The sequence below is a fragment of the Gouania willdenowi genome, chromosome 17, assembly GCF_900634775.1.
Source record: "Gouania willdenowi chromosome 17, fGouWil2.1, whole genome shotgun sequence".
NCBI classification, from domain to species: domain Eukaryota; kingdom Metazoa; phylum Chordata; class Actinopteri; order Blenniiformes; family Gobiesocidae; genus Gouania; species Gouania willdenowi.
The window spans coordinates 33353150-33379301 of record NC_041060.1 but is presented as its reverse complement, the minus strand read 5'-3'; the positions used below and the strand labels follow the sequence as shown (position 1 = coordinate 33379301).

Below are 26152 nucleotides of genomic sequence, written 5' to 3'. Positions count from 1 at the left end.
CGTCAATTTACAGTGTTCCTATGGTGTTTGCGCATGTGCTATGTGAGAGTTTGAGGTAAGCCGGTCCGTGGCACTGCTTCAACAGTGTTTGATTTTCCTACGACCATACGATTGTTGATCGGGAGCTGGTCGTGAGATGTTATTCGCTTCTCGTGACCCCATATATACTACACGATGCACGACACACAATTTAGCCGAGACTCGGCCCGATCCCAAATATAGACGCACGAGTGAAAAATCGGCTCAAAATGGGCCAAAAATCGCACAGTGTATGGTGGCCTTTAGAGAGCTGTAGAAATACAAAAAATTGAAACAGACTGAGGGTTTAAACTATGCTGAAGCAGTAAAAAGGGTGCCACGGCACAGTGCAGAAAGTCCAAAGGTGGAAAGAATCTGTACAGATAATGCTTGTAAAGATTGTAACCAGATAAAAAAGGACACTTTGATTGTGAACAAGACAAACGTTGTACTCTTTCTGGTAGATGTCATAAACTGTTTGGCTCAAGCTGTCAAGAAAAATGAAAAGATAAAGATAATTGTGAAATTGGCCGAAAAATTCCTGGGGATCACGGATCTGGGTTGGGAAGAAGTTGGACAGTTTTTACATTAAGGATTTGTGAGTGGCCAGTCTCAGCCAGAGACTGGAGAACACTCCGTTCAGTAGTAATAAGTAAGTAAAATGTATTTATATAGCGCTTTTCACAGACCAGGGTCACAAAGTGCTTCACATTTTTCAGTTTAAAACTTAACAGTAACAGAGTACACATGCCAGGACAGTGCAGTGTCTGTAGAATGCAAGAAATTGAAGGGTACATACAGAGCCTACATTGGGCAGATACAAAAGTGTGGGCAGAAAGCCTCCCTAAAAAAAGTATGTCTTTAGTTGATTTTTGAAATCATCCACGGAGTCTAGCATGGAAGTTCATTCCAAAGGCGAGGAGCTACCGCTTTAAACGATCGATCTCCTCGATTTTAAAGTCAGTGCAGGGGACAATCAGCAGGTTCTGAGAAGAGGACCTCAAGCTCCTATTGGACACATAGGGCTGGATCAGGCCTTTAATGTATCCAGGCCATGGAGAGCCCTGAACGTCAGTACCAGGATTTTAAAATTAATCCTGTATATGACAGGGAGCCAATGTAGAGATTTTAAAATAGGAGTAATATGGGCTGTCTTGTGGGTGCGGGTCAGGAGCCACGCAGCAGAGTTTTGGACTACTTGTAGACGAGCCAAGTCCTTTTTACTAACGCATGTAAACAGGTTGTTACAGTAGTCTAATTGTGAGGAAACAAACACATGCACAATCATCTCAAGCTTATGACGAGAGACCATGTGTCTTAGCTTAGAGATGTTTCTCAAATGGAAAAAAAAACAGTTCCTAATAAGCTGTTAATTAGATGGGGTTTTTTTTGTTTGAGGACACTGTATAGTAATAAGTGGATGGCGGTAATGCACCAATAATTGTGCAAACTGCCAATAAATCCCATACAGAAGAACATTAATAATAAAGCAATAATAATAATAGCAAAACGAATAATAATAATACAATGAGAATACCAGTAAATATAATACAAAATATTCATAATAACAAAGAATAATACAATAATATGATAATGTAATGATATTTATAAGAATTTATAAGAATAGCAATAACAATAATACACTAGTAGTACCATTATACAATAATAAAAAATTGGTCCAAGATGGCCGCCCTGTTGACGCACCGCTCTAATGGAAGACGAAGAGTTAGGGGGCGGTAGTGCAGCTTAATAACTGCCTGTAAACACCAAAGAAGAAGAACATTAGGGGGCGGTAGTGCAGCTTAATAACTGCCTGTAAACACCAAAGAAGAAGAACATTAGGGGGCGGTAGTGCAGCTTAATAACTGCCTGTAAACACCAAAGAAGAAGAAGCAGTAGCTCCAGCCTGAGGGAGAGGGGAGGCAGAGACCAGACCGTGTTCAGTGTGCTCTCCCCGGGTCTGAGGACATGGCAGGACCCGCAGGGAGGACTCGGGTCGTGGACCTGCTCCAGCAGCTCCAGCGTGTGGCGTGAGTTCAGTCTTAGTTAACGTTTAAAACTTTCACAGGTGAATGTTGTGTAATGTGTTCTGACGTCATAAAGCGCCTCTGTCAGGGTTCGACCTTCTATGGTTCTAACAACTTCTTTGTAGAGTTTGCATGTTCTCTCCTGTCTCAATCACCCTGAACGGGACAGTTTTAGTATGAAGGTAGATATGTTGCAAAATGTGAGCGCTTGTAGAATGTGATTTGAGCTTGTGTATTAAAAAAAAAAATCCACACACGTGAAATAAATTTAATATCACAAATGATGGGAAAAAAAATTAAAGACTGATATTTACACACATAATCCAACAATTATTCACATGTTTTTAATTACTTGCGTAAATGATCGTTTACAACCACAACTCTCCGGTTACAACTTCTCAAATCTACCGCCACAGAAACACAAACTACTTTTCCATACATGGCAAGTTTTGGATTTGAAAATAAGGGAAATTTTCTGGCGCCCACAACTTATATCGAAATATATTTTCTCAAAATGGTGATATACGATGCAAAATGCTACACAGGGACATTTATTAACAAAGAGCTGCACAACATGTGACACTCATTAATCATCTAACTGAGCTTTACATGTTGTTCTGAGGAGTAACAGCAGCGACTCATGAAATTAGTATTTTGATACATAATATATATATATATACAGGTGTATATATATATATATATATATATATATATATATATATATATGAAATATTGTAGTTTTCTATATCGTCAAAATAGAAAACAAGATAAATCTTGAATCTCGATACATCGCCCAGCCCTAATTCCTAATATATAAAACAGCCTAAATAAAAACATAAGTGTATATGAAGCACATGTGTTTATTTAATATAGTTACAGTTTATACATTGCTTGTTTTTAAATTAGACATTTATATTTTATTTTCATTACATAATTTATTTTAATTTCTCATGCTCACTCATGTGGTTCTCTGGTATTCATTAATGACTTATTAAACACATTTATTACAGACTGTACATTATTTAACACTTTATAAACAGTGTATATTTGTGGAGCTTGTGATTGGATGATTTTTCATGGTGACTTACGTCGTTCCTTCCACTGTGGTAGACGTTAAAATCTCAGTTATTAATCTAACAGAACGTGTAACTGTGTCACATCCTGATGGTCTTTATGAAGATAAACTCTGTGTTCCAGTTTCCAAGGTATTTGCACCAGTTCTTTATTTTTTTTGCCGAAATGTCTTCATTCATCATCTCTTTTCTGAGTTGTTTCCGGGTTTGTTGCCGCTGTCGGCACTAATTTAATCTAATCTAATCTCGCAAGAACTGCCACTCAGGCCATTTCAGGTGGTAGTTCTCGCGAGGCTAGTGACGGCGTTCAGTTTAGTAAGGTATGTTTTAATTATTATTACATTAAAATACGGGATATTTACGGGAAAATACTAATACGGGAAGATGGTGGGAAAGAGGGGAAAAATACGGGAGTTTCCCGGCCAAAACGGGATACTTGATAGGTATGATCTTCTCCTGTGAATCTGCGCTGCTTGAGTTTTGCAACACATTTTGCGAGATGTCTGTAGCAAAACTGATTCATGCTTGTAGAAATGGCCCCTCCTCCGCTCCCCCATGTGTGGGATTGACCAATCAGAAGCGAGGATTTGGAGACAGTGGGTGTGTCTTTTTAGTGCAGCAGACAGTGATATGACCTAATTTTTCTTCACTGTAGAGGCAGGATGCTGAAATTTGCCTCCACAGATTGTTAGTAAAAGGTTATTAGAGTAATTTATGAACAAAAATAGTGATGGAGAGTGATTCTCCTTGTTTACATTTACGTTAAAGCTATGTGGAGATGAGGATTGAGAGCTGACAGCTGATGCAGTGGTCAAGTGTTTAACGTATTTTACAAAATCTTCATTTTTATGAGACAGTTCACATACATGTTCATTGTTTTATTGCTTCGTCACATTATACAGATTGTAGATTCGAGGAGTTGTAACCGGAGAGTTGTGGTTGTAAACGATCATTTACGCAAGTAATTAAAAAAACATGTGAATAAATGTTGGATTACAAGTTTGCAGCTGTAATTTTATGTGTAAATATTAGTTTCTACATTTTTTCTCATGATTTGTGACATTAAAATTGTGTGGATTTTTATACACAAGCTCACATCACATTCTACAAGCTCTCACATTTTGCAACTTTTAACTTATCTGTAGACCGCCACTCTATGGATACGCGGCGCCCCTCATTGATAGTTGAGGTCATGTGATGGGTGCACCACGTGACTTAAAGTTCCGTATAGCTCATATTTATTTTTAGCTACCCCACTAACCCTTTCATTTTAACCCTAACCCTAACTTTAACCCTATCCCTAAAATGTTTATTTTTGTCAGATATGTATTTTTAAAGGTGGAATTTGCCGTGTTAAATATGTTAAAATGAAAAAACAAAAATGTCAAATGCGGGATTCGAACCCTCCTTAGCGAAACCTCACGTTGGTGGTGAGTGCAACGCCTTCTGCTGCGTTCACACCGAATGCATCTTCTGCAGCAGTAGACGCATCTGTCGTACGAAACACACCGCAGGATCAAAAAATTTTCCCATTTGCATCATACGCACGTCTGAAGCGAAGCCCCGCCCACCAACGACATATCCAACTCGGTGAGTTTCACAGCCTGCTGAAGAGAAGAGCTGTGCTCCTTTTTCTCCTCTCATAAACATAAACCACCAGTGAAAAAAGCCAGTGTGATTAGCAGCTAATGCTATCCTAGCTCAGTGCTACAGAGAGAACTTTTACCTGCTACTACCACCTCCTCGCTGATTCTCCTCCACACCTAATCCTTCCTAGTCCTGTCCTGGTCATAAAGGCCGTGTCATACAGCTCCAGGTGGTCACACACAGCTTCTACTCCATGGTTGAATGGATGAACAAACCAGTGTCTGTGTTGACGGCCTGACGTCATCGTCAACTCTGATTGGCTTTCGTCATGTGAAACAGTCGCAGGAGTTCAATATTTTCAACTCTTGCAAATGTGCGGATATGCGTAAAATCAGGAACGTGCTCGCACAGCCAACGCACTTGACGTGCGGATCGCACCACACCGCCGCACAGGAAAGATTTCGCATCTGGGACGCATCTATCCATTGACTTTGTACGTAATCTGGATGTACGGACATTTCGTAACCCATCCGGTGTGAACACATCATTAGACCACTCAACTTTCCTGGCACAGTGGTGACACGAGCACATTGCGCTTATGTAGAAAAGGTCCGGAAACATAGCCTAGCCCCAGGGACTATGGCTACATTTAACGTACCTCTAGACACTTTCAGAGTTATTTGTTATTACAAGGGTTAGGATCATATTAGTTTATATTTCCTCCTACTTCTTTTCCAACATGTGCAGGATTTTGTAACCTTTTATTCTCACTTCACTTTTTAATTAATACTATTATTATCATTGTGGTAAATACACTGCTGTTGTGTTCATGTTTGGTGAGGAGTCATGATGAATGTAGTTAGAGTTACTCATGGTACTCTATTAATAAACACTCACAGTCATTTTATAGACAATAAATAGCATTTTATTATATATACTGTATATACACTACCGGTCAAAAGTTTTAGAACATGAGCAGCAGGGTTGGGTTAATGCTAATGATCGATACGTGACGTAACGCGGCTATGATTTTTGACCCGCTCATTAAATCCTGAACACAGAAATTTGAAACAGTTTGTGAGGCCTAGCTCCACAATTACATTATAAATGGTTGAATGAATTTTTACATGTTTTAAGGAATATATTTATGACCTATTTAATGTGTTTTAAAGAAAATGGCTGATTTTGCTTTACACAGACTTTAACAAAACCTGTGCACCTCTGGAAGTCCCTTTTATGTCCAAGTGTGCAGCAGTTATTACAATGGTATCGATTAAAAATGCAGAAAAAACAACAGAAAACTCCCTACGTTAATGAAACATTAAATGTTAGGTCAGGGGCTTCTACGCTCCAGTGCTGTTGGGAAACCTGAATATAGTCATAATGTTATGGGAAAAAAGTCGTAATGTTACAGGAAGTAAGTCTTAATTTTTTTAGTCTAATTATAATATTACAAGAATAAAGTGGTGATATTACAAGAAAGTCCAGATATTAAGAGAATAAAGGGAAAACGTAAAGATGCAGATGTGTTTTGTGAAGTTAATAACAACAAAAACACTCCTAATGAGAGAAAAATACACAAAAGAACAACAATGAAAATCTGAGTCTTTGAACGTGATAGTCGTGCATTGTTGTGAGTTATTGTGTTTTTCTTCCCAGGTGTCGATGCCCTGCTCACTCTAACACCTTTCACAAAGGTAGGCTCACATGTTTGTGATCAGCGTGTTGTCGGTTCAAATCCCAGACAAACTGATGAACGTTATGGGCTCATGGAGAATGATGCTTTAACTTGTTACATTTTGGATTCATTATTCAAATATAGGACATGCAAAATATTTTTTTCTGAATAATGTATCGTAATAAATTTATCACATCATCGAGTGATTCAATGATTAATGGATTCAGGGGCTTATTGCTTCAATGTAGAGAGTATTATCATCATATTACTGTGTGTGTGTGTATATATATAAAATGATTACACTATTGGTGAAAAAGTATTTTGCCTGCCCCATAATGTAATAACGATGTTATTGGGCTCAGCATCTTGTTACATTATTGACCAGTTATTACTTTAACCTGACAGCTTCTTGATTCTTGTGTATATATCTGTATTTGTACTATTTTTTAGCATTTAAAACAAAAAATTATACTGTAATGTGTGCACTTGTATTTAATCCATATCTAATTAACAGTCTTTTACTTAATTGTTTATGTTTTGTTCTTTCTTTTCTATAGTGTTTAAGTAATTCCCCCTGGGATAAATAAAGAACTCTGATTATTACATTTTTTATTACATTTTGGGCTGAGCATTTTTGCTACATTATTGACCAGTTATTACACATCAGGTTTTATTATTATTTTTTTAAATAACAATTCAGATGGTTGTTACTTAACACACCCTGTTTGCTTTCTGCAGGGGCAGGAGAGGCTCCCTGTACTGTTCGAAAAACCGATTATGCCTTTGAGGTAAAGTGTCAGTAATTATGGTTTTAGCTCTAAAGTATTGAGCTGTAATTGTTTTAGTGACTGTATTTGTTTTTCTCAGATGGCCAGTTCAAACATCCGATATGGTGAAGGGGTGACCAGGGAGATTGGCATGGTAACCTTTAATCTTTCTCTGAATGTTAGTCAAAGCTGGAACAGGTATTTCAGTGCAGGATTGTGGTGAGAATGAAATAAAAACACTTCTTTGTCAACGTCAAAAAGAACAACAATGCTCATGAACAATACGCGTAGCTCTGATGCTGCTACACATCCTCATAACGACATCATCCTGTGTGTTACAATTACTGTAATCTGTAATTATCCCTGTTCAATTACAATTACGGTTAAAAGCATTTTTTCAAATTACAATTATTTTTCCCCTGAAAAGTACGTTCTCAATGACTAAAGTTCAATCACAATTACTGAGCCTTTATTACAAAAGCCAATTAAACGTAACCTTGTGTTAGTGTTCCATTAGCATCTTTTATGATCAGCTGTAAAATACACTAAAAATATTATTTATCTAATTTGTTTCTCATCTATTGGTTACCTTGTAAGTTTTCCTAATCAATGAAAATATAGATGTTAATATTTTTGGCGTGAGCGTCTGAGCCTTTTTTTCTGTCACTATACCCAAAGATTGATTGATTGATTTTTAATGATAAAATGATCCTGTAAAGAAGTGACAGGTAGTAAGAAAACATGTTATGAAGCATATTTTAATAATTAACTACACATGTGTAAGACATAAAACTGTAACATGGTTCCCCAGGTTTGTTTAATAAAATTGTAAACGACAGTTTTTTTTAATCAAATTTTAATGCTAATTACAATTATCTGAACTCAAATAAGCCAATGTCACATGTTTTATTGTGTTGATGTTGTGATAGTGTCAAAAAAATAATTTCTGTCACTGCTTCAGGACAGACAGTAAAGTCTATTTAATCTAATCATAATTGTAATGAATTATCAAATATGTGATTCAAATTATAAATAACCCCAACCCTGTCTTCTACCTTATTTTATAGTATACAGGCATACGTTTAGTTTGACATGTTCACACATGGAAATGACAATAAAAACCTTGAGTTCTTGAGAAAAAACACTTGTGCTCAAAGTCCAAATGAAGCCACACGCACACACATATACACGCGCACACAGAAAACAGCCAAGTCATCATGCATGTGCAGTTTGTGCACTCATGTGTACAGTCTCCGGTTTTCCATTTGAGTTTAAATATCTCCACATTTCTGCTTCATCGTCTTTTCTTAAACACGTCATCACAGACAAATAAACTTTCTGAAACATTCTTAGTACAGTTAATGGAGTTAACTATTGTCAGTAATTTCATATTCATACGCAGAAGAAATGAGCTGAAACCAGCACACATCCAGCTCTTGTCATTGTGCTGCATTCCTGGCAACTCTTGATTTTCCGACTTCCTACTTTGAAAAAGTGTTTTCCGAAGCCACCCATTGTCGGAGCTCTCACCAGGTAAAACCAGCCAAAAAATCTACCACGACTTTTTTTTTTTTATTGAATCAGTTGCTTAATGTCGCTCAATAATAAACGCTCGTGCAGAACCACAAACTTAAAGTCTGTGTGAAGCAGATTCAGCCATTTTCTTCTAAACACATTAAATAGGTCATAAATATATTCCTTAAAACATGTAAAAAGCCATTCAACCGTTTATAATTTCATTGTGTAGCTACGCTTTACAAACTGTTTCAAATTTCTGTGTTCAGGATTTAATAGGCAGGTCAGAAATCATAGCCGCGTTACGTAACAGAGCCATCATTAGCATTAACCTGACCCTGCTGCTGAAGCGTAGAAATACAGTTAGCTCATTAACTATTTTCCCGCTCGCTCTTTAGTCCTAGATAGCATCTTTTACGACAGTTTGCAGCTAGCTAACCTGTCGCCCAGTCTGCCAACCTGTCGATTAACCGGTCACCCAGTCTGCCAACCGATCACCCAGTCTGCCAACCGGTCACCCAGTCTGCCAACCGGTCACCCAGTCTGCCAACCGGTCACCCAGTCTGCCAACCGGTCACCCAGTCTGCCAACCGGTCACCCAGTCTGCCAACCGGTCACCCAGTCTGCCAACCGATCACCCAGTCTGCCAACCGGTCACCCAGTCTGCCAACCAGTCATGTCTAAACAGGCACTTTTAGTCCGTTGATCGGAATTTTCCGCTTCGGAAAATGTCGAAATTCTGAGTTGCTTGGAACACAGCACCAGACCACGTTTTTTATGGTGAAAACTATGGTGGAGATGTGTGATATTGACCTTAAACATGTGGGTGAGAGTGTAGTCTATGTCATATTGATATTTCCATTTCAGAAGTTCGTCATATCGCCTCATATTATGTCAGATTTTGTGAGATTTTATATTTTTGTCACCCGTTTACAAAGACTAGATGTGTATAAATGAGAGATTTTTTTCCCGAGCTGAACGATAAGGAATAACAAATTAAATAAACACTTGTATTCATTATTTTCCAGTATTTTAGGATGATTTTTTTAAGTCTTTTTAAGCAGTTTTTCCATCAGTTTTGGCCTTTTGTATGAATATCTAAGAATCTGTGGTTGCAGGACCTGCAGAACATCAGTGCTCAGAATGTCTGCGTAATGACGGACAGGAACTTGTCCTTCTTGCCTCCAATGAAAGCTGTGCTCGAGTCTCTGGCAAAGAATGGAGTCAAGTACAAAGTCTACGACAATGTCCGTGTTGAACCCACGGACTCCAGGTAAGGGTGCGCTCACATTACATCAGTGGTTCCCAAACAGGGTCGGGGTGAGTATTGGCAAGGATGTTGCAATACGATACGTATCGCAATACGTGGGTTACGATACGATATTATCGCGATATATTGCAATATACCAACAAGTTAATATCAAAATTAAACGTAGAGATGAAAAATCAAGTTGCTGTATATGGTCATCAGAAGATATTGATCATTCAGAGGACACGTTGAGTCTAAACTATTTGCTTCAAAACATCCTATTTATTATTAGTGTTTTTGCTCATTTTCACTGAAAAAAAGAAAATACAGTGTTACACACTGTTACTGAAACTACTATGTAGAAGTCTCAAAGTAACCATGACAACATAATGACGGCATTGTAACAACTGTAAGTGAGAACATTATGGATAAATCACCCTGAGTTTCTGATAATGCACAAAAAAAGGAAAAAATAATTGATCCTATTGAGTCAGTTTAAACACTGATCTGAACAGATTATATGAAAATAAAATGTCTGTGAAAATGTGAAGATGCATCAAATAACCATTGCAACACATTGAAGGCTCTGTAACCACCGCTGAAATTTTGCACAAAAACATTAACTATCAAAAAAAAAAAAAAAATTTTTTTTAATAAAAAAATTGGTTTCGCGATATATCGTGAAATCAATGTTTTTTTTCACACCCCTAAAACAGGAGCACATTGCAGGGGGTACTTGGATAAATGTAATAATTAATTTAGAAATAATAATAAATAAAATGTTTTTAGTTCCTTTTGAGGCTGTTCACTGCAAACTAACAATTACTTTTGTAATTCGTTGAAACAGGATACATTTTTGCTGTAGAGGCCAGTTTATCACACTTATGACAATAGGAGACAATATTTAGCTACATTTTACAAAGGAGACTGTATTTACTTACAATTGAAGTAATAATCACATAAAAGCTGTATGGTATTTAAAAAAAAAAAAAATTCACCTTAAATTCCACTTATTGTTTTAATTTGTAGATTAAGACTTGGGGAACCAATGTTGTGAACCAATGAGACACAGTTTAGGGTTTAGGAGAGGCCGGTGTTCCACAAATGTAAACAGCAAATTAAATTATGGAGAAAAATGCAAAGGAGGTACAGGACTAAAAAGATTGGGAACCACTGCATTACATGAAACCAACATTACTATTACCAACAACTCCTGCTTTTTCTCCCCCGTGTGTTTCAGCTTCAAAGACGCCATTTCCTTCGCTAAAAGTGGTTCGTTTGATGTGTTCGTGGCAGTGGGAGGCGGCTCTGTTATTGATACGTGTAAAGCTGCAAACCTGTACGCGTGTCACCCCGAGGCGGACTTCCTGGACTTTGTCAACGCTCCAATCGGCAAAGGAAAACCAGTAATTAAAGCTCTAAAGCCTCTGATTGCAGGTACCTGCTTATCATTGTTTGCTAGGGCTGCAGCTAGCCAATGTTTTGGTCGTTCAGAATCAGAAAAGATTTTATTCACCAGGTACAGTTTAGAACAGTACAAGAAATTTAACTTGCTAGTTGCAGCGGAAAGAGCACACATCAACACACATCAGGTAATCGTATATGAAATAGCCCTGTATGATATATACAACAGAAAATAAGACAGCCCACTAATTAATACCAACCAATTTGGTGACTTTCGAAGAAAAACTTACATTTATTTATTACACATGTAGGGCTTTTCAATTTTCCACAAAAGTGGAAAACAGATGGAAAATGCAGAGGTTCCCTTTTCTGAAATGGAAGATTGCAATATTATTATCCCCCGTCACAAAGTGTGAAGGGGGATATCGGTTTGAGCTCCGTCCATCCGCGTTAAAGGGAACAGCTTTCCTCTGAAACCATTTAAAAAACGATAATCAAATTTGGTGTGTGGGTTCAGGGTATCAATACCTTGATGGAGTTGGAAAAGGAGAAGTCATTGGACTTTTTCTGTTATTTGGACTCTGTTCGAGGTATTTTCAAAGGGGACAGCTTTTCTTTGAAAATGTGGTTTGTAATGATGGTTTGTAATTTTATATTCTAATGTATTTTTGTAATTTTATATTCTATTGTGATAAAATTTTCTTATGTATACATCCAAGTTCTTAGATTTAGGACATTTAGGAAAAGGTTGTGAGTTATAATGACAACCAGTCTGGTGGGGAATTTTGATGACTGTCTTCTTGTTTTACATTTTTTTTATATGCCACTCAATTAAAGCCTTACATGTAAGTTTTGGCAAAATCTCACACTTTTACATGTAGTTAGTCTTCGTAATCGGGTGGTCAGAATGACGGAAATGTAAATTTTCTCGCAGAATCTGATATTCAGCACATATATTTCAGCTAAAGTTTTCACTCTAAATTGGGTGGTCTTATATTAGCTTTAGCGAGTTATCAAACAGCTGGACGCCAAATCTGGTGTGATGCGTCAGTGCAAATAGAAAATGAATGATAATAGTTTCCTCCATTAAGCATTCTAAGCATGTTTTCTGGACATCTGATTAGGGCAAGACAATGAAATGGAAAGAAAACTGAAATGTGTAAGCTGACATAGAGATGAGACTTAGAAAAGGGTGTTAATTTTTACTTGTGAATGTCCTTTTATGTGACTTCTTAAAAATCCTAATTGTCAGGACGTAAACCTGACGGACACCCAAATTTAAAAAATAGACTACAGAAAACTGTCATGTTCGCCCCCTGTCCAATCAGAACCTTTCCCAACCCACAGACCTAAAGCACAATTGAATAAAGGCAGATAAACGTGTTTTCCATGTAAACCTCAATTAGGATTTACTATTTCCATGTGAACACGAAGCAGAACATTTTAATTCCAAATTAAAGCTGCAAGCAGCAATGAACAGGCCCTCACAACCACACGCATGTCGGGAAGTTGTGCACGTTGAGGTGTGTTGCGTGTCGGGGTGTGGCAGAAATTTTTAAGTGTTGAGACGTAGCTGATCATTTTCAAGGATTATATCACAAACTTTCCCACAATGTTCTGTGCAAATATAAAGCTTATGATTTCATTTTACCAAACGGTGGCGCTATGACTATCAATGACGGTTGGGTTAAACCATACAATTGAAAGCTGCTATAATTAATTTTCATCTACTTAGCTCTACAAACTCTTAAGCATAGCACATCATCCAAGTGAACAAGCTGCTAAGAGGAATATTTCAATCTACAAGGCAAGGCAAATTTATTTGTATAGCGCATTTCATACACAAGGCAACTCAATGTGCTTTACATTCAACAGCTAAAAATCAATAAGAACATTTAAAATCATCAGGAAAATCATCAACAATATGACCAAATATCTCAATCATATGCAGTAGAGAAAAAAAGTGCCTTTAATGTTCACATGTGATGCTGACTTCAGCTCTGCTGCAGTTTGTTCCACTTCTTTGCAGCATAACAACTAAACACAGCATCACCATGGTTACTGTGAGCGCTGGTCTCCACTATCTGACCTGTGTCCATAGATCTGAGAGACCTGCTGGGTTCATACCTGACTAACATGTCACTGATGTATTCTGGACCAAACCCATTCACACATTTATACACCAGCAGCAGAACTTTAAAGTCTATTCTGAGGCTGACTGGGAGCCAGTGTAAAGACTTTAAAACTTAAACTTTATTGTCAAGATTGTTCTATAACACAACCATGTATATTTAAAACAAAAATATGAATCTGTGAAGTACTTTAACAGTGCCGTGTTGGATGCAAGTGGTGAAAATAAGCAGTTTTAGTCGTGTGGCTTGTTGATGGGGTCTGTTTTCGGTTCCTCTTGTGTGTTGGAGGTGCTTGAATTGTTTCTGTGTGGGTATAAAACAGATGTAAATCATTAGAAAATAAGGTTACATTGTGTATCCTTTGGGAATGTGTGTTTGTGGTAGAAAGAAATAGCAGTACTTACCCAGATCAGGTAAATCCTCAGTGTACTGAAGTAATAGTTTTTTTGTTGTTTACAGTTCTTTCTGTAGGTGTAGTATCTGTGCCCTAAAAAAAAGTCTACCGCTGCATAAAAGCAGTCGTGCAGAATTTATTTAGGACGAAAGTCGCAATATCCATTGCAGTTCTGGTCCGATCCGTTGTCAATATGGCGTACCGTAGGAAGAATATACAGTATGTTGATGATGTGATGGTGTCATCAGTTCTACCTCCACAAAGGGGGTGCTATTGAGTCATTTTGCCATTCACATGTGCAATTCTCCCAAAATATCACATTTTTAGCCAGTCCTAATATGCGTTCAAATTTTCATGAGAATTTGAACGTGTTTAGGCCCTCAAAAATTCAATCACTTTTTTGTAAGAATAAAAATAATAAAAACGACTTGCATTACAATAGGGTCCTACTTTTGGGTCAGGAACCCTGCATTGGGAATCACTGCCCCAATATGAATACATTTATCGTGAACAGTCCTCAGACTTTGTTGAACTGAACATTATTTTGTGTTGAGCGTTTGTTCTTGTGTCCAGTTCCTACAACTGCAGGCACTGGCAGTGAGACCACTGGGGTGGCCATCTTTGACTATGAGCCTCTGAAGGCTAAGACCGGTATGTGATATGTCTCACTCTGTCCTCAGGATATTCCAGTGTTTAAATAGTGCAGCTGATGGAACTCTGTACTGACAGGTATTGCCAGCCGAGCACTCAGACCAACATTGGGGATGGTTGACCCGCTGCACACCCTCAGCATGCCTGAGAGAGTGGCTGCTAATAGTGGCTTTGACGTCCTCTGGTTGGTGAGGCCAGTTTTTGTCCCTCGAGGTGTTTGTTCACCCTGTCCCTCACGATCTTGGTCCTCCTGTCCCTCAGCCATGCTCTGGAGTCTTACACGGCGCTGCCCTACAACCAGAGGAGCCCCTGTCCTCCCAACCCAATCAACCGGCCCGCCTACCAGGGCAGCAATCCCATCAGCGACGTGTGGTCCCTTCACGCACTCCGGGTGGTTTCCAAGTACATGAAGAGGTATTCTCACTAGCAACCTGCTCTTAAACCCTGAAGAGATGAGAGTGAAGAATGTTAAAGTTTGGGCTGCTTGATTATAGAAAAAATCATAATCACGATTATTTTAGTCATAATTTAAATGACTTATTTGAATTATTCAAACGATTATTTGTCTACCAAAAAGTTACCAAAAACAATGTAAAATATATTTTTTAAACATAAATAAAAATCTTTCAAACTCACTTTTGCACTAAACAAAAAATGTTATTTGAATGCAAATAAATAAAAAGTATTGCCACAGAACTGTAGCATTTAAATAACAAAAACTTAATTCAAGGGAATTCCAAATTAAGAATGCAAGTATGTTCAACTCAATTCAACTTTATTTATAAAGCGCAAAATACAACAAATTCATCTCACAGCGCTGAACAAAATATAAAGTCCATAGTAAGAAAGAAAGAACCCAACAAGATCCACATGAACAAGCATTTAGCGACAGTGGGAAGAAAAAACTCCCTCTTTTTTTATTGGAAGAAATATCTAGCGGAACCAGGTTCAGAGGTGGAGAACATCTGCTTTGACTGGTTGGGGTTAGTGAACAGAAGGGAAAACAGAATAGGATAGAAGGATAGACCATCAGTGTTCCAGATTAATTCAGCCATGAGCCATTGATCAGGAACCACCAGCTCCAGCATCAAGAACCTGAAACAGACAAGAGAATGAAGGACGAGGAGAAGGCACAGACTGCAGGGAAAACATGATACACTTGTTCCTAGTGGTTAGGTTAGTATTAATATTAAACGTCTTGTGGCATCCTTCATGCTCTGAAATGCTACCACTACAGACGAGGTTTCGTCTTGTACTGGTCACATGTATTGATTAATTGGGGTGGACATCAGTGTAAATGGTGTGAAGCAGTGTGATGGGTTATGCAGCGAGGGACAGAAGTGGGGGGTTGTCGACAACCCGGCACAACTGTGTCTGACTGGACATCATCCCATTGATGTTCACTGTAGTATGAAACACTTAAGAATAATAATTTGAAAGTGTTCACTTTCACTGTCAAGGTGCCCTTGAGCAAGGCACTAAACCCCAACACTGCTCTGGTGCGCTCCCTTCATTTTAAGAGCAGCCCCACTCTGACATCTCTCCATTAATGCATGTCCATAGGTCCTGTTTGTGCATGTGTGTGAGAAGCATGTCCCTGAAAAATAACAGAGTGCAATGTAATTTCCCTTCAGGGATTAATAAAGTCATTCAAATTCAAAATACTGCATCAGTGAATAGAAAAGAAAACGCATGTATAATTGAAATATATATATTTACATAATTGTTTTTTTTTTCCAATTATGTTATTTCTTGGAATCGTTGAGCATAATAATCAAAATCGTAATCTAATTTAGATTAATTGCACAGCCTGAGTTCTTCTTTATGTTTTTCTGTTGCAGAGCTGTGCGTGACCCTGAGGACCTGGAGGCTCGCTCCAGCATGCATTTGGCCAGTGTGTTCGCTGGGATTGGCTTTGGCAACGCTGGAGTTCATCTGTGGTAAGAACTCAGGCCTTATTTAGTACCTCCTCCAAGGACGTCACATTTTAAAGAATCACTATCTAGTGCAGTGGTTTCAACCTTTTTTGGATTGTGACCCCATTTTGAGATTTTAAGAATGTCTGGCAACCCCAAAGACCTTTTTTTGATCATGTTTCAGCTCATATTTTGTTTTTTTGTACTGCATTTTAGTTTAACTAGATTTATAATTGACAAAGTGAAAGTATAGAAATGTAGTTTAAGATTGTGTTGTTTTCATTTAAAAAAAAAAAAAATATATTAATTTCAAAAATCTATTTACATTTTTCAGAAATTTCAAGCGACCCCAAGGTTAGAAAAACACTGATTTAGCGGCTCCTGAATAGATTTATTATCCCCTGCCACAAAGTGGGAGGGGCATATAGGTTTGAGCTCCATCCATCCGAGTTAGAGTGGACAGCTTTTCTCAGAAACTGTTTAAGATAGCATAACCAAATTCGGTGTGTGGCTTCCATGTATCATTAACTTGATGGAGTTCGAAACTCACATCTCTGCCAGCAGGTGGCGCTATAACCAAGGTCAATGCGTTTTGGCCTATAACTCCCACACCGTATGTCGCACATTGAAAAATCTCATATCCACAGATTCCCTGAATCTGATTGAATTAATCTATTAACGAATAAAGTTTTCTAGCTAGCTATAAAACGCAAACTGGTGCATATCTTGGTCAAAATAAATGCTAACAACATGAAATCTGAGATCCTTGATTGGAATGTGACCATGGGGGTATGAGCCACGGCATATTGCTCTTTGTAAGTCACTACACATTAAAAACCTACTTTTTCGAACTCCTTGGGGTTTTGTCCAATCAGCGTGAAACTTCAGTTAGACCTAATTTAAAGTTGATAAGAGTTTTGTTCGGTCAAAATATGATTTGATATGACATGAAAACATTTTGACCTGTAACTTTCACATTTTAAATCACACTTTCATAAACTTTATATCCACCTGTTCACAGCAAATGTCACGTTGACGCTCGCCCCAAGCCCGTCATCCTACGTTACGTAATTCCATGGACTCCGCAAAACCTGGGGGCCGAGTCATGCAGGAAGGCTTGGCCCCCTTTCATAACTGCTTGCAGTTCTAGTTATTATTATTATTATACCCTGCCACAAAGTGGAAAGGGGGATATAGGTTTAAGCTACGTCCGTGCGTTTAAGATAGTAAGATAGTAATTTGATATTCTGATTTTATCTGAGTTGATATTTTCTTATGTATACATCTAAGTTCTATAGTTTTTATAATTTCCGGTCATTTCAAGCGTGGTGCGGGTCCAAGACTGACACTTTATTTGTTAATTTTCCTCTCTCTCTCTCTCTCGTACCCCCTGTAGTACCATGGCGTACCCCCATTTGAGAAACACTGCCATAGACCATGGACGATTCCATTAAATTTTGGAGGGCATCTGGATCAATATATTAATATAATAATATATTTTTTCCTTTGGATCAGATTTAGAATGCGCATTTCATCTTGATTTAAAATAATTATAATTAATGGGTGTGTTCATCCATTGTGACCTACTGTAGTGGCAACACACAAAAACAAAGTTTTACCACTTCTTGCAGGACATGAAGTTTTCTGACTCGTCTCTGCCAAATAAAAAAATGAAGAAAAAAGAGGCAAGCGTAGGATGAATCAATCTGTCTCTTTAATCCCCAAAAAATAGAAAAACAAAAATAAAGTTTCCAAAATCAAAGTGTCCTCATATTTAAAGCTCACTCTCAAAAGTCCCAAAAAATAATAAATCCTTACGTAAAGACCACACTGACGTCCGACCGCGACAATGACGTTGCAATGATGGCGATGACGTCACTGATGCTGGCGCTGAGGATACTGACCACTTTGACTGCTTAGGTTGACGGTTTTAACAGCTTTTACGGTCAGAAACACTGTTGCTCCTTTTCCTGCTTCACTAAACTGCTGTCCTTTGACCGCATGGGCTTCACCAGGCTGTGTTTTCCTTCACTTTTTGACACTAACCCACACTTTACAGTAGAAAACCAGTTCACAGCAGCAAGTCAAAACCAATGAAGCACAGAAACTCTGATCATTTAAAAACGTCAACACAAATCAATATTTAAACACTATTACCTTTAAAACTATTTCATTACTTATTCCAAACATATTAATATTTAAACATACTATGGCATAATAATGATATGGCTCTAACACCTACTGTATGTTTTTAATGGGGCATAAATTCCTTCTAAAGCTGCGTTCACACCAAATGCATCTTCTGCAGCACCGGACGCATCTGCCGCACGAAACATTCCTCAGGTTCTGCAGGATCAAAAAATGTCCCCATTCGCTTCATACGCACGTCTGAAGCGAAGCCCCGCCCACCAGTGACATATCCAACTCGGTGAGTTTCACTGCCTGCTGAAGCGAGACGCTGCGCTCCTTTTTCTCCTTTCATAAACATAAACCACCAGTGAAAAAAGCTGTGTGATTAGTGGCTAATGCTATCCTAGCTCGGTACCGACTTTCAAAGATGAAAACTACAGAGAGAACTTTTACCTGCTACTACCACCTCCTCGCTGATTTTCCTCCACGCCAAATCCTTCCGAGTCTGGTCCTGGTTATAAAGTTATAAAGTGAACAGACCGGTGTCCGTGTTGACGGCCTGACGTCATCGTCAACAAAGACTCTGATTGGCTTTCGTCATGTGAAACAGCCGCAGGAGTTCAATATTTTCTTTATATGCATAAGATCGGGAGCGCGCTCGCACGGCCAACGAACTTGATGTGCGGATCACACCACACCGCTGTACAGGAAAGATTTTGCATTTGGGACGCATCTTTTCATTGACTTTATATATAATATGGACATACGAATATTTTGTGACACATCCGGTGTGAACGCAGCATAAGCCTTTAAAGTGCATCACTGATCCAGAAGAGGAGGTTTGCACTTTCTGACTTCTGTTGTTGTTTTGATGTTCCATTCTAACCCATTTTGTCTTTATTACAGTCACGGGATGTCGTACCCCATCGCGGGAAATGTCAAAACTCACAAAGCCGGTGGTTACAGCGTTGATCACCCGCTAGTGGTGAGTAACCATTTATGAGAACATGCAAACACTGGCAGTTCATTAAAGCAAGTGTTCTCAACCTTGAGGCAGAGACCCCTTTTGGCATTGTGAGACACTGGGAGGGGGTCGCCAGATGCCATCAAGAAACTACGTATAGTTTTAACAATTGAGCCCATTTTTGCTTGATTTTACCATTTTTCTATAACTACACTAAACTTGCCATATTTCAACCTATTTTCATCATTTTTTCTTGTCGTATTTTTGGTCTTTTTAATTCATTTTTGCTACATTACTCCCATTTTTGCCACTTCAAATTTGCCACTTCTGCACATTTTTTCCACTTTCAAGACATTTTCAGCACTTATAATCCCTTTCCACCACTTTTCCACCTAATGTCACATATGTTGGCTCATTATTATCAATTTCAACCTCTTTTCACCATAATCTAACCTTATTTTTGCCAATTTAATTGCATTCACGATTTGTCATGCCCATTATTTAAACTAATTGTTTCTCCTTTTTCCTGTCATTTTTAAGCAAATATGAAATACTTTTAACCCTTTTACCACCTTTTCTGTCTGTTTTTTCCCACTCTAATTTGCTTTGAACCAATTTTTGTGGTTTTTAAAATCCCTTTTCCACCATTTTGGTCAATTGACCCCAATTAAAATAAGGATTTACATTTTTAAGATGACTATATACTATGGCCCAAATAATACTAAACATAACCTCTTTACACCATAATTCATGCTTATTTTTGCAAATTTTGCCACATTCACGATTTGTCATGCCCATTATTTGCCAGTTTAAACTAATTGTTCAATATAGAAACTTAAAACCTTTTTACCACTTTTTCTGTCCGTTTTTGGCCACTCGATCTAAATTCTAAAATAAGGATTTACATTTTTAAAATGACTATATACTATGGCCCAAATAATAATAAACTTCCTGGATACCAGTGGATATTATTTAGATGAATAAATAAATGTGGTTATCACAGATTCATAGAACAAAAATCATTTTGGACCCCAAAAATCTCTCCCCTTTATTCCCCCTTATAGATGGTCCTGTCTCCACATGACAGTTCTTCAATGTTTATGTCTGTGTTCAACCACCTTCGGCTACAGTGGGGGTCCCTGGTGAAAAGGTTGAGAACCACTGCTTAAGAGCCTCCACGGCCCTGTTTGGTGGAGTCGCTCCCTATAACACACAGACACACACTCGCTAATCTCTTTCAATGACACTTGACACTGAAACTAACTGATAAAATAAGGACTTTCAAAGTTGAAGGACACATTCCGTGTGTGAAGTAATAATTGCTGCTTTGCTTAATGACTCTTCATGATTTAGCTCAAAACTTTAATCAGCCTCACTACCTATGAACTGAAGAGCGAGGACAGAAATGAAGAAATTAAGTTTCTGATTTTTCAAGGTTGGAATTTCCATGGAAGTTGATGGGAATTTACAAATGATCCATTTATTATCAGGGACGTTAAATATAATATAGGTGGGAAAATATGTTATCATCCTAATTTAAACACTTGAGAATATCTCTACCAAGCCCTCTGCATGCCTAACCCTAACCCTATTTTCAAATAGTCAGGCAGATGATAAATATTTCACTGAGATTTTTGGTAATAAACGTATTGAGGAAGTTTTAGGACCTTTTACTTCCTGCATGTCCTAAAAACAAGATGCTTACAAAACTTATTTGTATTTAGCATGGACACTAATGTTTGTTTGGATCTGATACCGTAATTTAAAGTTAGTTCCAATAAATAATTCTGTTGAAATTTAGGGAATACTGTATTTGAAAATTTATACTTTTCATGGGAATTATTTATCGGGATTATCTGGAAATTGAGAGTAATGTTAAAATGCTTTATCAAACATAAATATCCACATCCATACAAAATAACACAATTGAAAAAACACAACATTTCCACTTAAATTGCAAAATCCAGGAATTTTCTAAGTTGGAAACTTTTAAATAAGAATGAATTTATCTTGAATGGTTTTCATCCAAATCTTCTCAAATTTACTGACATTAATGACCACTAGAGTATGAACCCTATTGGTTGTGGTGATGATATGACCTCTCCTGCAGCGCCACCATCAGGTCAAACTTTCAGTTTTAGAGTTAGTTTATCTTAAAAATCTTTCATAGAAATATTTTCTAATCTGGGGTGCACATTCACACACAATGAACCATATTGATTGATGTTGGTATTTCATTTTTGGAACGATTGTGTCTGCTGGAGGGTCAACGCTCTCGAGAATGCTTCAAAATCAGGGTCGTCCACAACACGTATGCAGATGACTCAACTGTATATTTGTCAGATACAAATATCAATATTGTAAATTCTCAGTTAGAGAGAGAAATACCGTTGTTGGTAAACTGAATATATACATAACAAACTTGCATTGAATATCTCAAAAACAACATGCCTCGTAGTTGGAACTACTCATTGTTTACTTTCTGAATCAAAACTTAAGCTCAAAATAAATCAGATTTCATTAAAGCAAGTTGAGGATGTCAAACTTTTGTATAGAAACGCATCATTACTCAACTAGGCAGTTGGTGGTTGTTTTATTTGACCTAAAGTAAAAACTTCATTAGCACAGCGCTCACTAACATACAGAGCTATGCATGAATGGAATTCATTACCGAATTACATTAAACAACATCTTTATAATTAAATAAAAAATCCTAAAGAGATATTACTTAATATAAAATTTTAGTGCCAAACACTTATTCTAATACTTTTGTTGGTGTGATGCGATTATTATTTTTATTGTATACATTGTATTTTCATTGTGTAATTTATAAACCCCAGGAAGAATAGTGTATAGCTTAAGCTAATGGGTATCCTAATAAACACAATCCTTTGTCTCAGACACATTCTCCTCTACGTCAGTTTGACTGTGAAAGAGCTGTTCCTAAACCTCATTAAAGGTAAACCTTTTCCCAGAGGACATTTTCAAGAGATAGACACCTTTTAAACAGCTTGGGGCCAAATAAACCCCAGAGGAACACCAATGCATGCAATACATGTTCAGCACATTGAAAAAATATTATTATAATTTTATGCTGAATCAATTGTACCCATCAAGTTAGGAAAAGTCATGAAATATAGTCAACTATTAATTTTCTTTAATGATAAACATATAATGGATAATAGGAGGGTTAGGCTCCTGTGAATTTGACCAATAATTTTTGTGGCCCTTTGCAACCCTAATTCCAACGATGATGTCGATGTATCGTTCTACAGTTAATATTACCTATTGATGTTCCTGCAGCCCCACGGACTCTCTGTCGTCCTCACATCTCCAGCCGTCTTCAATTTCACCGCTCCGATGTGTCCAGAGCGCCACCTGGAGGCAGCAGAGATCCTGGGTACTTGGGCATCAGGCTTTGTGTTGGACTGCTCTCAATCATCTGTCCCTCTTCTGTTATTCGTTTTTTTCTTTTGTCTGTCGTTAACTCCTCCTACACGTTTGTCCAATTTTGACAATTAAGATATCAAAATATTCAGAACGGTCCAGAGATTTATGCTTGCGCTTTTATAATTTGTAACTGTTAAACTTTTTGAGTCATTACAATTTGTGAAACTGTATTGACTTTTCAGCTCTGATCCCATTGGACAGCTGGTTAAGCTAGAGGAGCTTCTTCACTTTTTACCTTCAAATCTATGCAAACAAATTACAAACAAGTCAACATTTAACATGTTCAGCTAATACGTTCAACCCATTTCAGCCTTATTGCTAATGTCAAGCTAATGCTAGGTGAATGCTAAGTTAGAGTTAATGCTAATTATGTGCTAAAGGACCAAATGCTAAGATAAAACTATTGCTAGGTTAATTCTAATGCTTGGTTAATTTTAATACTGGATTAATGCTAATGCAAGGCTAATGCTTTTGTCAGGTAAAGTTAATGCTATAGCTAGGCTAATGCTAGGTTAGTGTTAATGCTAGGTGAATGCTAAAGCTAGGTATGTGCTCATGCTAGAGTAATGTTAGGCTAATGCTATTGTTAGGTTAATGCTAGGTTGGGGGACAGTAGCTCCAGTGGTATCTGTCATTGTGTCCTTAGGCAAGACACTTCACCCACATTGCCTACTATGAATGTAGTGTGTGCGTGTGGTGGTCGGAGGCGCACTATGGCAGCCTCGCTTCCATCAGTCTGCCCCAGGGCAGCTGTGGCTATAATAGTAGCTTACCACCACTAAGTGTGGAGTGAAAAAATAATGCCTTGATTCTGTAAAGCGTCTTTGAGTGTCTATGATAAAGCGCTATATAAAATTGATTTATTATTATTATTGTTATTGCTAGGTCACTGTTGATGCTAGGTGAATGCTATTGCTAATGTTAGATTAATGCGAATTCTAGGTTATGCTATTGTTCGGTTAATGCTAATGTTTGGTTAGTGCTAATTATAGGTTAATGCTAATGCTAGGTTGATTTTAATGCTAGATTCATGCTATTGTTAGGCAAATGCTTTTGTATGGTCATGTTAATGCTATAGCTAGGCAAATTAATGCTAGTTTAGTGTTAATGCTAGCCTAATGTTAGGTTAGTGTAATGCTAAATTAATCCTAATGCTAGAGTAATGCTAATGCTAATGGTAGGTTACCGCTAATGCTAGGCAAATGCTAATATTAGGCTAATGCCATTATTAAAGCTAATGCTAGTTTAGTGTTAATGCTAATGTTTGATTAGTTAGTAATGTTAGTTAGGCTATTGTTAATGTTTGGTTAGTGCTAATTATAGGTTAATGCTAATGCTAGGTTGATATTCATGCTAATGTTAGGCAAATGCTTTTGTAAGGTAATGTTAATGCTATAGCTAGGCAAATTAATGCTAGTTTAGTGTTAATGCTAGCCTAATGTTAGGTTAGTGTAATGCTATATTAATCCTAATGCTAGAGTAATGCTAATGCTAGGCAAATGCTAATATTAGGCTAATGCCATTACTAAAGCTAATGCTAGTTTAATGTTAATGCTAATGTTAGATTAGTGTTAATTCTCAGTCAATGTTATTGTTAGGCTATTGTTAATGTTTGGTTTGTGCTAATATTAGGTTTATACTAATGCTAGGTTAATTTTAATGCTAGGCAAATGCTTTTGTAAGGTATGGCCAAAGGTAAGTTAATGTTAATGCTAGGCTAATGCTCATGCTAGGTTAGTGTTAATACTAGGTTAATGCTATATTAATGTTAATGCTAATTTATGTTAATACTAACTTATACTAATGCTAAGCTAATGCAGTGTGATGCAGGCCGGCATCTGCGTCCTCATTTGCATTTTCTTCAGGAAATGCAAATGTTGTAGTTGAGGTTTATTATCTGTGCTGCGTTCAGGTGCAGACATCCGACAGGTGAAGGTAAAAGATGCAGGGCCACTTCTGGCTGACACGCTGCGTCAGTTCCTGTTCGATCTGCACGTGGAGGATGGGTTAACAGCAGTCGGGTACAAAAAGGATGACATCCCATCGCTGGTGAAAGGGACAATCCCTCAGGTTGGTCTGAACAAAGTGTTTCCACAGTGTGACCTGAAATGGCTTTTTATCTTCTCTAGTAATCAATACTTTGTGTTTCCAGGAGCGAGTGACCAAACTGTCTCCCAGAGAACACACAGAGGAAGATCTGAGCCGCCTGTTTGAAGCCTCCATGAAGCTGTACTGAGACTAGGACACTAAAAATACTGATCAGCGCTCATTGATTCAATAAGCACGTTGATGTTTGTTTAGTAACCAATAGGACTGGACTAGAACTGTTATTTTTTAAAAAGTGCAGTATTTTTCAATCACACCTTTAAAAATGTCTGCATATTTTAATAAATGCATGAATGGTTGATTGCCATTGTCTGTTCTTGTTAATGAAAATCAGACTTGGCCTTAAAAAATATATCAAGTAGAATTACGCAATGACTAATACGGAATAAATAATTGTTAATGAATGAACAATTTTCTATTTTTTTCAGTGTTTAACAGGATTATTTTTTTAACTAGGGTAAATTTACTGAGTTACACATTTCCAAATGCTTTTAAAAGAGAAGTGATGCAATAAAGTTGATTGTAGGAATGTAAGGAAATTTCCTGGTACGAAATTTTGCGAAATAAAAAAATGGCAATTTAAAATTTAAAGAAGCACAAAATTAAATTGACTAAAACAAACTTTCAAGAACACAAAGGTGCAACATTTGACCCTCTTCCTTTCTGTAGTAGTTTACACACTGCAGTGTTTACAAGATGGAGAATGTTTAGATCAGTGGTTCTCAACTGGGGGGTGGACACCCATAAGTGGGTTGTGGACAGTTAGTCAAAAATAAACAGGTAATGTCTCATGTTGGACTTGCTTTTTATTTTGAAACAAACTTTTCTTTTGACAGGCATGCTGTGAAATGCATGTTGCACGAGAAAATATATAGATTTGTGTTTTAAAAATTTAAAATTGTTGACCAACAGCTATCTGAAAAACTAAATTTGGTTGGTTGAATTCTAAACAAAAAAAAAAAAAGTGGGACGCGATTTAATGATCATGGCAAAATTTGGGTTTCAGAGTGGAACCAGTTGGTTTAGATTGTGGATTCTCCGTCGACTCGTTAGTTTGTTGTATATAGTGATGCACCGATAAACCAACCTGG

General features: G+C 37.5%; 1 protein-coding gene across 1 annotated transcript; it reads left to right on the top strand.

Moving 5' to 3' along the window:
• Positions 1-1971: 1971 nt before the first annotated feature.
• LOC114479369 (hydroxyacid-oxoacid transhydrogenase, mitochondrial-like) lies at positions 1972-25469 on the top strand. Its single transcript, XM_028473037.1, has 14 exons — positions 1972-2048; positions 6365-6402; positions 7122-7171; positions 7251-7304; positions 9784-9938; positions 11155-11351; positions 14418-14495; positions 14574-14679; positions 14757-14909; positions 16337-16435; positions 19448-19526; positions 22809-22905; positions 24868-25025; positions 25108-25469. The coding sequence occupies exons 1-14, from the start codon at positions 1987-1989 to the stop codon at positions 25189-25191; spliced, it is 1410 nt and encodes a 469-aa protein (XP_028328838.1). The 5' UTR covers positions 1972-1986; the 3' UTR covers positions 25192-25469.
• Positions 25470-26152: the final 683 nt, after the last annotated feature.

Coding starts and splice junctions, on each gene's coding strand:
- LOC114479369 (XM_028473037.1), top strand. CDS start 1,987: ATGGCAGGACCCGCAGGGAGGACTCGGGTCGTGGACCTGCTCCAGCAG. Junction 7,172..7,250: donor AAACCGATTATGCCTTTGAG/GTAAAGTGTCAG, acceptor TGTTTTTCTCAG/ATGGCCAGTTCAAACATCCG. Junction 14,496..14,573: donor GCCTCTGAAGGCTAAGACCG/GTATGTGATATG, acceptor CTGTACTGACAG/GTATTGCCAGCCGAGCACTC.